Genomic DNA, 15,622 nt, shown 5'->3' on the forward strand with positions numbered 1-15,622 from the left:
TTTCTTTCTTTCTTTCTTTCTTTCTTTCTTTCTTTCTTTCTTTCTTTCTTTCTTTCTCTTTCTTTCTTTCTTTTTCTTTTCTTTTTTTTTAAAGATTTATTTATTTATTTGAGAGAGAGAGAGAGAGCAGGGGGAGGGAGAGAGAATCCCAAGGAGACTCTGCACTGAGCCCGGAGTCTGACACGGGGCTCGATCCCAGGACCCCGACATCATGACCTCCGCCAAAACCCAGAGACTGACGCTTAACCCACCGCGTTACCCAGGTGCACCTTCTTGTTTGTTTTTTAAAATGATCTACTTATAGAACGAATGATTATTTTGCCTGTATTTTCACATTAAGAACATTAAGTTTTTAAATTGATGCATTTAAGACAGTCCATAATCTTAAAACCCTATTTTGGCAATTATTTTAAAAATATAATGTGAGTAAAGGTAACAAGTGATCCTGGATTGTACAACTATTCTGGAAAACAGTCTGGGGTTTCCTCAAGAAATTAAATATAGGGCGCCTGGGTGGCTCAGTTGGTTAAGCGACTGCTTAACACTTTTCTGTGCAAGGGAATTCAGCTCTCTGAAGGCTGGAAGAGTTGGGTTAGGATCACCATTCTATCATCAGGTTAGAGTGAGAGCAAAGAGATGATGCTCCCAACCAAGGAGGAGCTGTCCCTGGGGAGCAGCATCTATTTTTCTACCTTCTCGATGAGCTCGATGCAGGCAGCCAGGTCCATCCCGAAGTCGATGAACTCCCACTCGATGCCCTCCTTCTTGTACTCCTCCTGCTCTAGCACGAACATGTGGTGGTTGAAGAACTGTTGCAGCTTCTCGTTGGTGAAGTTGATGCACAGCTGCTCCAGGCTGTTGAACTAGGTGTTGCAAATAGCAAGGAATTTGAGTGAGTCTGGAAAATCCAGTGGGGATTCAGCAAAGCAGACACAAAGTGGAAGGTCCTTAAAAAGGCCATTTATTCAAACAACTCACGTCGAAGATCTCAAAGCCGGCGATGTCCAAGACCCCGATGAAGTACTGCCTGGGTTGCTTGGTGTCCAGCTGCTGGTTGATGCGGGTGACCATCCACAGGAACATCTTCTCGTAGATGGCCTTGGCCAGGGCGCCCACCGAATTGGTCACCTTGAAGAAAAATCACCCACTCAACCCTCAAATTCGTGAAGAAAGATCACCCACTCAACCCTCAAAGTTGAAGCATGAAGCCGATGACATCTTCAAGGTCAAAAGCGGTTGGAGATTGGCCATTTCATATAGTCCAACCTAATATTAAATATTCCTTAGAGCACTTGCCAGCTTAGGATGTTCCCCTAACATCCTAACAGCTATGGTTGAACAGGATATTCTAACAACCATGGTTATAACACATGACTCTAGACCCTGGCCGCAAATAACTGAACCAGAGGTGGACTTCTGATTCAAGTTGGGTTATGCAGAGTGTCTCTCCTGAGAATTTGGAATTGGGATCAAAGATACTGGTCTCAGTCTCTGCGGGAGGCTGAACTATGGAGATGTGAACTTGGGAGCTATGGGGTGGCCATGGGCAGGAGAGGTGGAAAGAGCTTGTCTGCCCAGTGAGGACACAGAAGAGGAGAGCAATGACTGTCTCTGGAGCCCCAGGGAAGGAGCTGCCGAGGGGCTGCCCAGTTCCAGAGGGCCCTTCAGTTCCTGGTTCCAGCCCTCCTGGTGCCCAACGGCGCTCCTCAATGTGCATTCCTTGAGCTACCCCAGGGGCCTAAGAATGAAATTCCCCTTAATGCTGAAGTCAGTTGCATATGCATTTCTGACGCTTGCAATTGAAAGAACCTTAAGATGGTGGTTAAAATAGCGGAATAACTGAGTCAGCTGAATTCAGAGCATCTCCATTACCTGCTGGACGTTCTGCCCTTTGGTGACATACTCATTCCCAACCTTCACCCTCGGACAACACAGGCCTTTCAGCATTTCTGCAGAGTTCAGACCCATCAGGTAGCCAGCTTTGTCAGCCACTGAAAGAAGAGGGAAATGGTGTCACACAAAGACGGCAGCAGTTGACATGGCCAGTCAGGCCCCGGGTCCTCCGGGAAACGTTTCCTATAATCCTTTCTGGTGTTTTTATGTTCTCCTATGTGCACCAGGACTGGGCTTGTCTGAGGAGGCTTTGATCTCATAGTCTAGGGGTGCAGGTTTTCCAGAACTTTTAGTTTGCCTTCTAGATGCAATCTTGAATTGAAGGTTGATCTTGACCTACTGATATTTAAATTTCTTTTTTTTTTGAGAGAGAGAAAGAGCAGGGGAAGGGTACAGGGAGAGGGAGAGAGAGAATCCTAAGCAGGCTCCACAGTCAGCCTGGAGCCTGACCTGGGGCTCAATCTCCCCACCCTGAGATCTTGACCTGAGCTGAAACCAAGAGTTGGACGCTTAACTGACTGAGCCACCCAGGTGCCCGTAAATTTCATTTTTAGGAGGATACAGTTACACAGTAATATTGGAGTCTGATAATTGAACAAAATGGAGTATGAATAAAGGAGGCACCATTTGGGCAGTTAACAATATATGTAAAGCATCTTCCTAAATTTCTGCAAGATGCTATGCCCATAGCTGAGAGAGAACTACAAAACCTTGTCCCAGCCTTCAGGTGTTGGGAGAGGATCAAAAGCAGTTGAGAATTGGCAATTTCATATAGTTCATTGGGACTTCAGTTGACTTTGGGATGGACCTGGCTGCCTGCACTGAGCTCATCGAGAAGGTAGAGAAATATCGCTCCTCTAGGGCCAGCTCCTCCTTGGTTAAGACCATTACATTATTGCTGGCTGGGGAGTTGAGCCAATAAAAATCCAGGACTGTATTTGTCAAGTGCTTAATAAGAGGCCAAATGTATGCTTTCCTCTTTGCTCAAATTATCCCTTTCTCCTGCTCTGCCCATGTAGGAGGATGATATTCTTCTAGTCACTTAAACTTGAAAGCTTGGGGTGATTACATCTTTCCTCCTTTCCCTGACCTGCCTGTGGTCAGACAGGCACCAAATCCTGCTCGCTGCCCCTTCAAAATAGCTGGCATCTCCCTCGTTTGGAATAGTATAGTGGAAGAGAGCCTGGGTTCTAGACTCAGACGGCCTGACATCCAAATTTGGGTTTTGCTTCCTTATTACTCAGTTTTCTCATTTGTAAACTGGGGGTGGGGGGGGGGCAGGGTTGTGGCAGGACCCCATTGGCTGGGTTGTCGTGAAGTGGGGGCCTGATGTGTGGCGAGCATTCAGCAAATGTTCACTTGGACTGGCATCATCATCAGAGGACCTCAGGGCTGGATTATAGCCCCACTTTCCCCTTTGTAGGATCTTTCAACTCCTGCACACAGAACACACAGCAGCTGGGGCTGAAGGGGGCCTGAGCCCCCACCGTGATATTTATCATATGATCCATCTTTGCTGAGGAGCCTGATACACTTTCTTTTCAAGGTCCCACACTCTTGGTGAGCCTGACTGCTCACAGATTAATTCCCATGAACTTCCCCTGCTACGTGGAGAGTTCATGCTTTCCGGTGCCTACCATGTACATTCTAAACCATTTATCCCGGCACTCAAGGCCTTCTCCAACTGATACCAAAATAGCCGCTTTTTAATCCCCATCTCTTACAAATCCACCGCACACATCCTCTTCTGTAGCCAAAGTGGACCCCTCTGCTGTTCAGTCCCCTCACATTCCTTCCCCCGCCCCTTGATCATTATGCTTCCTCTGCCCAGATTGCCTTCTCCCCCCACCACCCCCACACACCGTTCAGAATCCTACCCATCCTTCAAAGTCCATTTCAGTGCCCTCTTCCTCCAGGAAGCCTTCCCTGATTACCCCAATCAGAAGCGTCTCTTGCTCTGAACAGAGTTTCTCTGCGCCCACTTATCTTGCACCACTGCCCCACGCCGGATTCCAAGATGGCCCCGAGGATTGGCGCCCCCGGTGTACATTCCTTGCATAATCCCCTCCACTTGTGCGAAGGGTGGGATCAATCAAAGTTGATGGGCTATTTTGTTACTCCTGCGATGAGGTCACTAATCAGTCGACTTGGAATTAATAAAAAGAGATTATCCCGGGCAACCCGACCCTAATCAGGTGAGCCTTTATGGGCAGTGATAAAGTCCCATATATTTTCCTGGCCTTGCTTTCAAGGCTATTGTTCTCGCCTATCATCTGGGGCTCAAGACACACTACTTCACACCTTGTGGGGATGTAACAATAGATAGAATTACTGGAGATGAAGCAGTCTTTTCCTTACAGAGCTCGTAAGACACAGTGTGAGAGATGAGGCCCCATGAGCAGGGCGCATGGTGGGTGGGTCCTGTTGCTGGTAGCCCCTCCCCCTGCCCTCTGCTCAGTTTCCAGGACCAGGCAGAGGGGGGTGGGGTGACCACCCAGGTGAGAGTCATGGGGTGGGGAAGGTCGGAGATTTGTACACCAGTCCTTGGTTCAGGGTCAAGTTCAACAGATATCAGAGTGCAATTGAAGGCAATGGGAGGAGGAAACCTCTTCACCTGGCCCAGGTGCTTAGGACCGCATTCTGCATATGAATAATGACGTGCACCGAGAGAAAGTGAAGATCACGGAACTATATCCTCTCGCCAATGCCCACCTTAACATAACAGGTGAACTGCAGGGTGGACAGTGATTATTCACTCACGAGAATGATGTCTTTTGTTTTTCAAGGATCCACCACTATAGGATTCCTTGACAGAGAGAGTGGACTTCCCCAGGGCAAGCACAATGAGCTTTGGACACCTCACATTCCGTTTGTGCGACTTCTGAAGAGCAGCTCTCAGGATGAACCCAGAGCTCATCCCACGGGGCCCCGTCCACACATGAACACAGGGGCAGAGTCAGACGGCAGTCTCTGCCCAGACGTGGTTACCTTCGGTGCCATCGGGCTCAGCCTGTTCCTCTCGCTGCTTCTGCTTGAACTTCATGTTCCCGTAATGCATCACAGCCCCCGTGAGCTTGTAGATCCCGACTTTCTCCTCTGAGCTGAAGCCCAGGATGTCAATGGCGTTCTGGGAGTTAGAGAAAAGACAGTTGTCACAGGGACTCAGTTGTCCCTCCGTTGTCACCCTTTCTGTCCAGCCCGTGAGACAGCATTTGCCCAAAGAAGTGGATGACGGGATGGTATGTTAGGTTAGGGGTTAAAAGCCGTTTCTTTAACATGTTTGTGTGGGAGGGTGGAGATGATGGGAAGAAAATGTGAATACTCCGTTTTCTTCCATCCAATCAGGACTGATTTGAATCCTTTACACAGATTTGGGGCTGTTTTCTGGAGGAGACCACTGGGAACCACCGTGTGATACCAGGAGAAGGAATTCTCATGGAGAGTGTCTGAGAAATAGTGTCCAACACCTCGAGAGTCTGGCATTATAACCCAGGAACTCTGATGTTGTTCAGAATTGAGACAATATGGCGTGCCAGCCTGTTAGAACTGGAAGGGAAGGTCATCCAAAAGAATGCCATCATTTTTCAAATAAGAAAGGGGCGAACTTCTGCAGAGCCTCCCTGTGCTAGGTGTGGGGTGAAGCACCATCCATATGTCATCTCACTACATCTCTATGAGAACCTTAGAGGTGTGCAGATCTTTCCAAAGTTCCAGGTGAGACCGGAGGTTCTAACAGGGTAAGGGACCTGCCCCAAATCACACAGGTAGCTTGTGGATAAAACGGGCTGGAGTAAGCACTGGGTCACTTCAGAGCCTATAGGCAGTTGCCGACTCGGTTTTATAACCGCTCGGTCCGTCTTCTACCACAAAGATGTCAACTAGAAAATCCTTCTTTGGGGTATGTGTATTGATTATATAGCAGGACTTGCAGCCTGAGCCTAAGCAATGCCCCCTGGAGGAGTTGACATGTCTGGAAAGTGTCTGGTAAGCTGGTAGATCAGTGTCAGCAGGATGATATTGAACAATGAGGCACTCTTGGGGTGGTGCCCCCCTTTTGGAGAAGGGGAGTCCAGGCCGGGAGCCAACCTTGGGGAGGAGAGATTCTGAGCCATAATGGCTCCATATCCCACCCCAGCTGATGCGTATCTCTGTCGTAGGAAGGGGTTGCCATAGGTTAAAAGGGAAAACCTCTCACTCCATGTTGAAAGGAACCAGGTGAAAGTGTTACTGTCTGGGGAGCCTCTTGGGGAACGCAGACCCTCATAGGGAGCAATCCCCCTCTGCTCGGCCATAAACCATCACCCAGGAGAATCTCCGCAGGAGATTAATTGCTCAGAGATGTTGTCTATTAGTTTAAAAAAAATGCAGGTTCGGGGCGCCTGGGTGGCTCAGTCGTTAAGCGTCTGCCTTCGGCTCAGGTCATGATCCCAGGGTCCTGGGATCGAGCCCCGCATCGGGCTCCCTGCTCGGCGGGAAGCCTGCTTCTCCTTCTCCCTCTCCCACTCCCCCTGCTTGTGTTCCCTCTCTCGCTGTGTCTCTCTCTGTCAAATAAATCAATAAAATCTTTAAAAAAAAAATGCAGGTTCTGGGGTTGGGCAGATCTGGCCTCAAATGTTCTGTCCTTGACAAACTCTGTCTTGAAACAAATTGTGTGTTTTCTTTCTAAGACTCAGCTTCCATCTTCGTAAAATGGGGGCATTTTACAAGAGTTTTTTTGGGGGGGGGCTTAAATGAGATAAAGCAGGCAAAGCCACTTATCTCAGTTCCCAGCACATGTAAGTGCTCAGTGCACTTAGTTATTATTATTATTATTCTAGTTATGAATGTTGGAAATACTTCCCAAAGCTAATGGTCGGAGGCCTGACAGGTGCGCCGAGGACGTGTGGAAGCCGAACATGAGCCTGATTGGGGGGCGGGGGCAGGTAGCATGAGGTGTGCAGCGTCTTGCTCCTACAGAGTGGGTTGTTTTTCCTGCTTTACTCTTTGCTGTATTTTTACAATTTTCTTAAAGAACCACATAGTTTTGTGGCCTGAGAAATTCCCACAAAACCTTTAAAAAATCTCATACGTGCAAAACCCCACTCTAAAATGCTAGAGAACGAAACTGGAGGCCCATTTTGGAGAACTTTCTGTCCCCCCACCCCCCCCGAGCATCTCCTGGGGTGGAGTTGAGTGGGGAGGGGTACCATCCGGACAAATTTCCCTCGACATCTTGATTTCTGAGAGCTCCGGTCTGATCACTGAGCATCCCTGGGTCCCAGTTTCTGATTCGATCTCTAGCATGCCTCTCAGTTCACAAACTCAGTAATTTTGTGCTGAAAGGAAGAAGGAGGAGAGAAAGTGCTTACATCAGTCGCTAGCAGTTCTTCGCTGTCATTAATGCTGGCCACGGTGACCTCTCCCTGGCTCACGAAGGGGAAGTCAAAGGGATTGGTTGAAATGAGGAGCAAGTCTGCAAAACACGAAGGTCCCGTTAGCATCTCACACATGCGCGAGGCACTCTGGCTATCTCTCCAACGTGACTGACTTGGAGGATGAGACCAATACCCCAAGAACTTACCAATGAGTTCCGGCTTCTTGTTTGACAAGATCTGGTAAAAAATGTGATAGCTTCTCTCACTGGATAACTGAAACGTCACTCTGGATTTTTCTAAGAGATCTAAGGGGAATAAGAAAGAATGTGGTTTCAGGCTCCTGGGAGGTGCCTTTGTGGCCAAATACCATGGGGCCCAATATGGCGCTGGGACTCACAGGTTTCAATGTCCGCCGAGGCCAGCTTTCCCATAGCTCCAAAATGAATCCGAATGAACTTCCCCTGTCCAATGGCAGGTAGACAAACATCACAGTTATTTTATGTAGATGGTACTGTGGCTGGCTTTTGCCAGGTGCTAACAGCCACAGGTGGGAAGGGTAGGGTCAGGGAAGTGATGCTAGAAGGGAGGACTTCCCTCCTCTCTGTCTGCCTGGCACCCAGAATTCCCAAGTTGGCTTAGCCAAGACTCAGGTAGTTCTACCCAAAGCACCTGACCCTGTTCTTCCAGTTTTGGGGACACCCACAGGCTCCCTCTCCAACTTCTGCTTGGGATCACCATCACTCTAGATGGTCCCCTTGATTTTTATCCTGCTCTCTGATACCTGGATTCCCAAATGCTTCATGATACCTTTGATAGACCTGGTTGGACCGTCTTGCCAAACTTCCTTCCTTCCTTCCTTCTTTCCTTCCTCTTCCTTCCTTCCTTCCTTTCTTTCTTTTTCTTTCCTTCCTTCCTTCCTTCCTTCCTTCCTTCCTTCCTTCCTTCCTTCCTTCCTTCCTTCCTCTCTCTCTCTTTCTCTCTTCCTTTCCTTCCTCCCTTCCTCCCTCCCTTCTCTCTTTCTTTTGCCTCTGGGTGTTCTTTCTGAGATTTCTTGCTTTGGTTTTCCTTATCCCTTACTATATGCAAACCTAGCTCCTAGGCTCAGGCTAGGTTCTCTGGCTCCCCAAATACACATTCAGAGTCTGAGTTCTCCCCTGTGGAGGGGAGGCAAGAGGTGAAATTTTATGAGTGACTGGTTTCTACCACACCGTGAGCAAATCTGAAGGCAAAAATGTTGCTTTGTTCATCTACCCACAGAGTCTGGACTGTAGTCAGCACTTCATAATCTTCTCACTGTTTTCCAAATGAAGCTTGGGGAGAGTTGAAGGGTCATTGGAGGCATGAGTGGACTGTAAGTGTTGGTCTTCAGTGTTGCTAGCTGCTCAGTAGAAGATGATGGAAGTTTTAGCCTGCAAATGTTTGCTGGTGGGTGGAAGGTGGACAGGCTAACCGGGGCAATCGTGACTTCTGGCTCAGGGCCAAGAGGAGAGACCCAAGTACTAAATAAATGGGAGTGGCAATGGGAGTATCTAAAGGCATTGTCTTTCATTTTAAAGCTGGTGCCAGGTTAGCATAATTACTAACTTGGTGCAAGTATGTACCCCACATCTCTGCTGTGTAACACGCACCCAGATCCCCTACAATCAAGAGTTTTTAGTTGTGCACTAGGATGGGCAATGCACAGAGGACCAAGGGAAAGAAAGAAAGGTCAGGGCTCATAGCCACAGTCTCTGATGGCTGCATCTACTTTCTCATCAGTGACCAATTTATCCTTGAGAAGCAACAATAAAACACAAGCTTGAGATTATCCAGCTCCTGAGATGTGTGGAGTCCTGATATTCTCTTGCAACGATAGGCATAAGCGAGGGCTTCGCCTCATGGTAGTTGCTCATTTTGTGATATAGTGAGATTAGGTAGAGGGCTGGATGTTTGTTTATTTGCCCATGGGGAAGTAAAGACCTCTTTGGATGAGCGAATCTTAAGCGAAACGTCGAAGGATGGAACATATCCTTCAGTATCTACAACATCAACGTATGCCCAAGTTTTGAGCTCTCCTGTCTTCCCCAGGTTTTTCCTTCTCTCAGTGCCTTCTGACTTGGAGGAGTTCAAACCTGCTCACTTAATTCAAACTAAGGTTTCCATGGCTAATAAGCCAATGGAGATTGCTCAATGGACTTCAGAATTTTAAAATGCTTCCCTCTAGCGAGACCAAGTGTAGCATAAAGGATTTGCTCTCTACTTGTGGAATTTGAATCACCATGACTTCAGGATGCTCTGACTGAGGTGATGAGCTTAGTTAGGAATGGACAGATAACCGTCCCCCCACCCCCACCACCGCCGACAATGAGCCAATGGTGTATCTGATTATCCCAGCAGCTCAATTGATCTGAATCACTTGAGGGTAGAATAAGGCTGGCTATATTCTAGTTTATGTTGGATTTTTTTTTTTTTTTAATATCCAGCATTTGAGGAGAGGATTTGGTTCTTGGTGGGGGGGGGGGGCGGGGAGGAGAGTAGTTAAAATTGGACTGGATCTTACAAATCTTGAGGAGTTGTCTTTCCTCACGGTCTTGGCATTTCCAAAGGCCTCAAGCAGGGGATTGGCATGGATGATTTGATCTTCCAGAGTCCCCTAATAATAAATAAGGAAAAGCAAAGGGAGGACTTTGGAGGGTCCTCTGAAGGAGCCCATGGTGACTCGAAAGTGTGGATGCTCTGGGCAGGGTCCGGGGAGAGAAGCTGACCAGCCCAGCATGGTGGCCAGTGCAGATGGGTGAAGGTACCCATGGGCCCATCTCCATCACCCGAGGAAGCTTCAAGGTCCCATCTTGGAGAGGATCTCATTAGTTCAGCATCAGTGTGAGTCTGGCCATACCAGATTCCAGGTTTCCTCTTGATTTTTCAGACCTTCTTTCCTCTCTGATAACACTCCATTATAAATCATGGATTTTTAGAATCCTCTGCTACAGCATGCATCATACCTATCTATTAGACATTTGGGTTCAGAAGTATAAATAGAATTGAGCAAAGAAAGTCACCCAAGGAATCATACAATAGAAATAGTGGTTCTCAAAAAAAATTTTTAAGTCATGAGAATTAAATATGTCATGAGAATTTTTGCTCAGAAGTCTGCTTATAGGGGCACCTGGGTGTCTCAGTCGGTGAAGTGTCTGCCTTCGGTTCAGGTCATGATCCCAGGGTCCTGAGATTGAGTCCTGCATCAGGCTCCCTACTCAGTGGGGAGTCTGCTTCTCCCTCTCCCTCTGCTCCCGACTCATGCTTGCCCTCTCTCTCTAGTGCTCTCTCTCCCTCAAATAAATAAATAAAATCTAAAAAAAAAAAAAAAAAAAGTCTGCTTACAGAAAGCAGAATTTTTACTCCCCCCACCCCCCACGACTGCTTATCCTTCTGCTTCCAGAGCCGTTTTCAAACTATTGTCCTGCCCAGTGGTTCTCAAATTGTGATCCCTGAACCCATTGCCTGAACAGTGGGAACATGATAGAAATGCAAAGTAGCAAGACTGTGCATGGGAGTTAGGAATTTCAATCAGAAATTCTGGGCCCGGGGCCTAACAATCAGTTGTTAACAAGCTGTCCTAGTGATCCTGATGTGCACTCCTGTCTGAGAGACCCCCCCCCCGCCAAAGCATCCTTTCTCCAGGCGAGCACGCAGGTTGCTGCTCACCGTCCCTCGGCTTGTTGAGGATGGAGCCGGTGCTACCTCTTGCGTCCACCACCAGCCTTGCCCCGCAAGCACCTGTGGGACCAGACCCCGCCTGGTGCATCTCTGCTGAGCACTGAGCCTTGCATCCACTCGGTGCTCACCCCGTCTTTAAGCTGTCCTTACTCCAGCAAACCTCTAAATGCAGGGAGCTCCTCACCTGCATCTTGCCTGGCTGCGGCTCCTTCTTTTTGTCCCCAGTGACCGCAATTGTTGCAAAGTACTGGATGACACGCTTGGTGTTCCCCGTCTTCCCCGCCCCGGATTCTCCACTGTCGATTTAAAAGCAAGTAAGATAAAGGAGTGGAAGGGACGGCTCTGGCTTCCAAGTCATCGTGGTGCAAATTCAGGTTACTCATGTGATGAGGATGGACTGATTGTCTCGATCTAGAAAGGCAGAGGGGAGAAAACAAAATAAAGGAACAGCAAACACATGGAATATAAAAATAGGGCAGCATCGGGGGTGATTGGAGTGGATGGCTTTGCAGTGAACTAGCAGTGTGAGGACTTGGGCGTGGCTAATCTTCCTCGAGACAATTAGTGTAGATTTTCCGCATGGCAAGTGAACAGTGAATCCCACAGCGGAAAGTGATTCTTGTTCATAGATCTTCAACTGCTGACCAGCAATTTCTCATCTCCTTTTTTATTTATTTTTTAATTTAATTTAATTTAATTTTTTAAAGATTTTATTTATTTGACAGAGAGAGACACAGCGACAGAGGGAACACAAGCAGGGGGAGTGGGAGAGGGAGAAGTAGGCTTCCCACGGTGCAGGGAGCCTGATGTGGGGCTCGATCCCAGGACCCTAGGACCATGACCTGAGCCGAAGGCAGACGCTTAACAACTGAGCCACCCAGGCGCCCTCATCTCCTTTTTTAACGAAGAGAGCAAGTCTCAGACTCGGGGCTTGTGGGAAGGTGCAGCTTCTAATTAGAATCCATGAAGACCGATGGGTTGTCCTTGGGTTTTTCTTTTACCTTTACTCTATACTTGTGGAAGGTGATCATGGTTTTCCACTTACAATCATTTATGAGTTGAGTTGTAGCCCCCTCTACCCAAATTCATCTGTTGAGGTTCTTACCCCCAGGACCTCAGAATATGACCTTATTTGGAAACTGGGTCATTGTAGATGTTATTAGTGAAGATGAAATCACATTGGGGGTGCCTGGATGGCTCAGTCGGTGAAGTGTCTGCCTTCAGCTCAGGTCATGATCCCAGGATCCTGGGATCGAGCCCCGCGTCGTGGTCCCTGCTCAGTGGGGAGCCTGCTTCTTCTCCCCTCCGCCCCTGCTCAGGCCCTCTCTTTCGCTCTCTCTCTCAAAAATAAATAAATAAAATCTTAAGGAAAAAAAAGATGAAGTCATACTGGAGTGGGGGGGGCTCTAATCCAATACAATTGGCATCCTTATCAAAAGGAGAGATTTGGAGACAGGTGCACACAGGGAGAATGCCGCCTATAGGTGATTGTGTAAGCAGGGGGGCGCTTCTATCAAGGAACCCCCAAGACGGCCACCAAACCACCAAGTAACTGTGAGAGAGTCAGGGAACAGATTCTGCCTCTCAGCTCTGGGGAGGAAAGGACCCCGCTGACACCCCAACCTCGGACTTTCTGCCTCCAGCCTTGGAGACAATAATTTTTGCTGTGTAAGCCACCCGTCTTGTGGTACTCTGATACGGCAGCCCTAGGAAACTCCTACAAATAGTGCTATTGATCTTCCCTTGAAAACCGATGCACCTTCGGTCAATTTGAAGACAAATATTAAGTGTGCAGGAATGGCTAGGCTTGAGTGTGAGAGAGGAGGGCCTGAGGTTTGGGCAACTGGAGGTTTAGTAGATGACTATCAGTGTCTTCAGATCTCACAGGCTTGCTTCTGCCTCCTGAGTCTGCACCAGACCAAGTCAGGTGAAAGTGGGACAGACAAAAGTGACTCAAAACATAGTGACATGGCAGTATTACCACGTGTCTATGTCCTGTGCCATTCTGGGAATTTAGGGAAGAGAAAGAAGAACCTGAGTCTAGGAAAGAAGACTGTACAGGGACATTGCTATGCCCGGTTCTCCAATTTTGCACCCTAGTGGCTATTAATCTAATCTCTCTTCTTCTAAGCATGCTCATGTCCGTGTGTGTGTGTGGGGGGGTTCTTTGGAGGTTGGGGCAGGGCATCTCCCTGGATTCTGCATTCCCCCAAATAAGCAGGTGCACAGCGGGGCTCCAGTCGTGAGCACTGGCCTATGCACCGTGGCTGCTAATGGGAGATATGCACCTCTGGCTCTTCATCATGAAATCATCAGAGTCTCTGAAGGTCACCTTGACCATCGCCCCATTCAGATGATCAAGTCCCTCTGAAAGGCTTGAATAATTAGCTAAGAACCTGTCCAGTTAAATGGCTTGCATAATTAACTAAAAACTATTTTTGAAAAATAGGGATTGAAGAAATTGCTCACCTGTCAGCATGAACTGATAGGCGTTGTCAGAGATGGAGAAGATGTGGGGCGGGGCCTCCTGGCGCTTCTTGCCTCAGTAGGCGGCCACCAACTCAAGGATGAGTTACCAGTGAGCACAGCAACAGAGCCCTTCAGCCCTCAGGGTCCCGGTCAGACTCAGGATGGCCCAGGCCCCACGGCGGTTTGCCTCTGCTTATCCCATTTGCTTTGAGTGCCTCAATGAAACCAAGGTTGGAAGGTGGGAAAGGAATACTCCAATGTATTCTGTGCGTTTCCACCTCAATACTTCTGCTTACATGGGTTCCTTTGTCTGGACTGTCTTCATTGAAATTATGTTCAGAAACCCTCAAAGTTCAGCTCAAGCCACATCTCTTCCGTGACCCGTTTCCTGTCTCCCCGTCTTTTCAAGGCTTCCATAATTCCTTACAGCTCTGCTCTAATAGTTACAACATTTGAACTTGCAGCATGGCCCGTGGCTGAACAATATTTCTGAGACTATTACTTCATTTTCCTCCTCTGGGTTTGCACCCTCCGGACTCCCCCACTCAAGCATACAGCTGGCTCTGCACTCCATTACTCAGGAGAGGTAGAAAATAGGGCAGAAAAGAGAAAGAGCCTATAAAGATTTCTGGCTTCTGTTTTCCCAAAGCCTAAGGACTTAGAGAAGCTTTGAGGGTTTTAGTGAAAAGACAAAAGGAAGGGGATTTGTTGGTACATGCAAATCTCTTGAGGAAAGGAGACTTTTGCCCCACTGCCCTACACTAGAGACACCCAAAGTAGCACAGGGGAGATGGAAAAGTCTGTGCATCCTGAAGCTTTAAGACTAGGACTTGTTTCTTAGCAGATAGTTCGGAGTGGGGTGGGGTGGTGGTGGTGAGATCCTCAGTGTGGTATGGTGTAAGGTCCTGAAAATGAGGCACAACCATAGGAGGGGACCCCAAGAATGACTGAGGAAAATTTATTTCCCTCCCAGTGAAAAGAGGCTGAAATGAGAGGTTAAGTTCAACAAACAAACAAACAAACAAACAAGAAATAAAAGAAAGATCTGCCTCGTATGCCTGAGTTTGTGAACTGAGAGTCATACCTGCCAGGCACATCTTGAGGTGCTGAGATTTGCTTTCATTTGCAAAGGGACAGATGCTAGACGTGGTAGGTGTCCAGTAAATATTGGATTGAACGATGCACTATAATTCTCGACATTAAGCTAGGCATCGCCTCCAGTGTTTCCTCTGGAAGTCACTCCATAGCCCAGGGAGGGATATTTGCCAGGCCCACCCAGCCGTGATCAGCACCAATCTCTCCCTTAAACGGTCCAACCTCTGCCACCCTCAACTTCCCCTTTCTCCAAAGCAAACGTCACAAAAACTCTCAAAGCCCAAGTTCTGGAACAGTGAAAGAAGCAGGAGTGAAGGTGTTTGCAATAGGAGCTTTCACCTGTTACTTCACTATGGAAGAGGTAAGTGTATGCATTATGTTCTACCTTCAGATTCCTATGGACCAGCATGCGATTTCTAATATCCTGCTCCAAAGGCAAGTGATCGAGAACATCGGAGATCAACACTTACCTGGTCATCCAGGGTCTTGACTGTGAATTTGTCATTTTCCCTGCTCTGGATTATACCTTTCACGTACATTTCCTTATCATCTACTGCAAAGCAGGCTTTCTTAGAATCAAATGGGCGGTTTTGTGCCTCTATTCTCTCCTTCTCTGGCTTCCGCAGGTAGGGAGCTGCTTCTCCAAAAATGGCCATTTCTGCATCAGAGCTCATGACTGCAGGGGGCGCTGGGAAGACCAGGGAGATGGTTGAGTCTGGAGTTTGCAGTGACTCCTGAATGGGAAGGGCCGCACCCTGTTATTTCCATGCAGACAGGGGGCCAGATCAAAAGCTCCTGGTATTAATTTGGGTCCTGGGGAAGCCAGAACCAGGTGTAGGGACTTAGATTGGGCAAGTGGGAGTGAGCTAAAGGAGAGACCGTACTCTAGGAAAAACATTTGAGGGGTTGTTTTCATCCCTGAGTGCTGATTTGGGGGGATATCTATTTGTTCAGTCCCATGAATGGAAGGAAGTCTGAACCAATTAGAGTGCGCCCAATAAAGGTGAGCCCAATGAAGGGGGATTTGAGAAGCACTTTCTTAATTACACATCATGTTTGAGCCGCATGATCTCAGCGCCATCCCCAAATCTTAAGGGCTTCTGAAAAGAATGATT

The 15,622-nt window shown here is 48.0% G+C and overlaps 1 protein-coding gene across 1 annotated transcript in view; it reads right to left on the reverse strand.

Annotated features, from left to right (window-relative positions):
• MYH13 (myosin heavy chain 13) overlaps nt 1-15,196 on the reverse strand; it is a 49,697-nt gene extending 34,501 nt beyond the window's left edge. Inside the window, 12 exon segments of the mRNA XM_034989304.1 lie at nt 693-863; nt 979-1,128; nt 1,873-1,991; nt 4,882-5,020; nt 7,242-7,345; nt 7,454-7,552; nt 7,645-7,708; nt 9,787-9,879; nt 11,128-11,239; nt 11,327-11,354; nt 13,413-13,503; nt 14,978-15,196. Of these exon segments, the coding sequence (XP_034845195.1) occupies nt 693-863; nt 979-1,128; nt 1,873-1,991; nt 4,882-5,020; nt 7,242-7,345; nt 7,454-7,552; nt 7,645-7,708; nt 9,787-9,879; nt 11,128-11,239; nt 11,327-11,354; nt 13,413-13,503; nt 14,978-15,181 (1,374 nt within the window). The 5' untranslated portion in view covers nt 15,182-15,196.
• Nucleotides 15,197-15,622: the final 426 nt, after the last annotated feature.

The sequence above is a fragment of the Mirounga leonina genome, unplaced genomic scaffold (assembly GCF_011800145.1).
Source record: "Mirounga leonina isolate KUSES-001 unplaced genomic scaffold, KU_Mleo_1.0 Mir_488, whole genome shotgun sequence".
Taxonomy (NCBI): Eukaryota; Metazoa; Chordata; class Mammalia; order Carnivora; family Phocidae; genus Mirounga; species Mirounga leonina.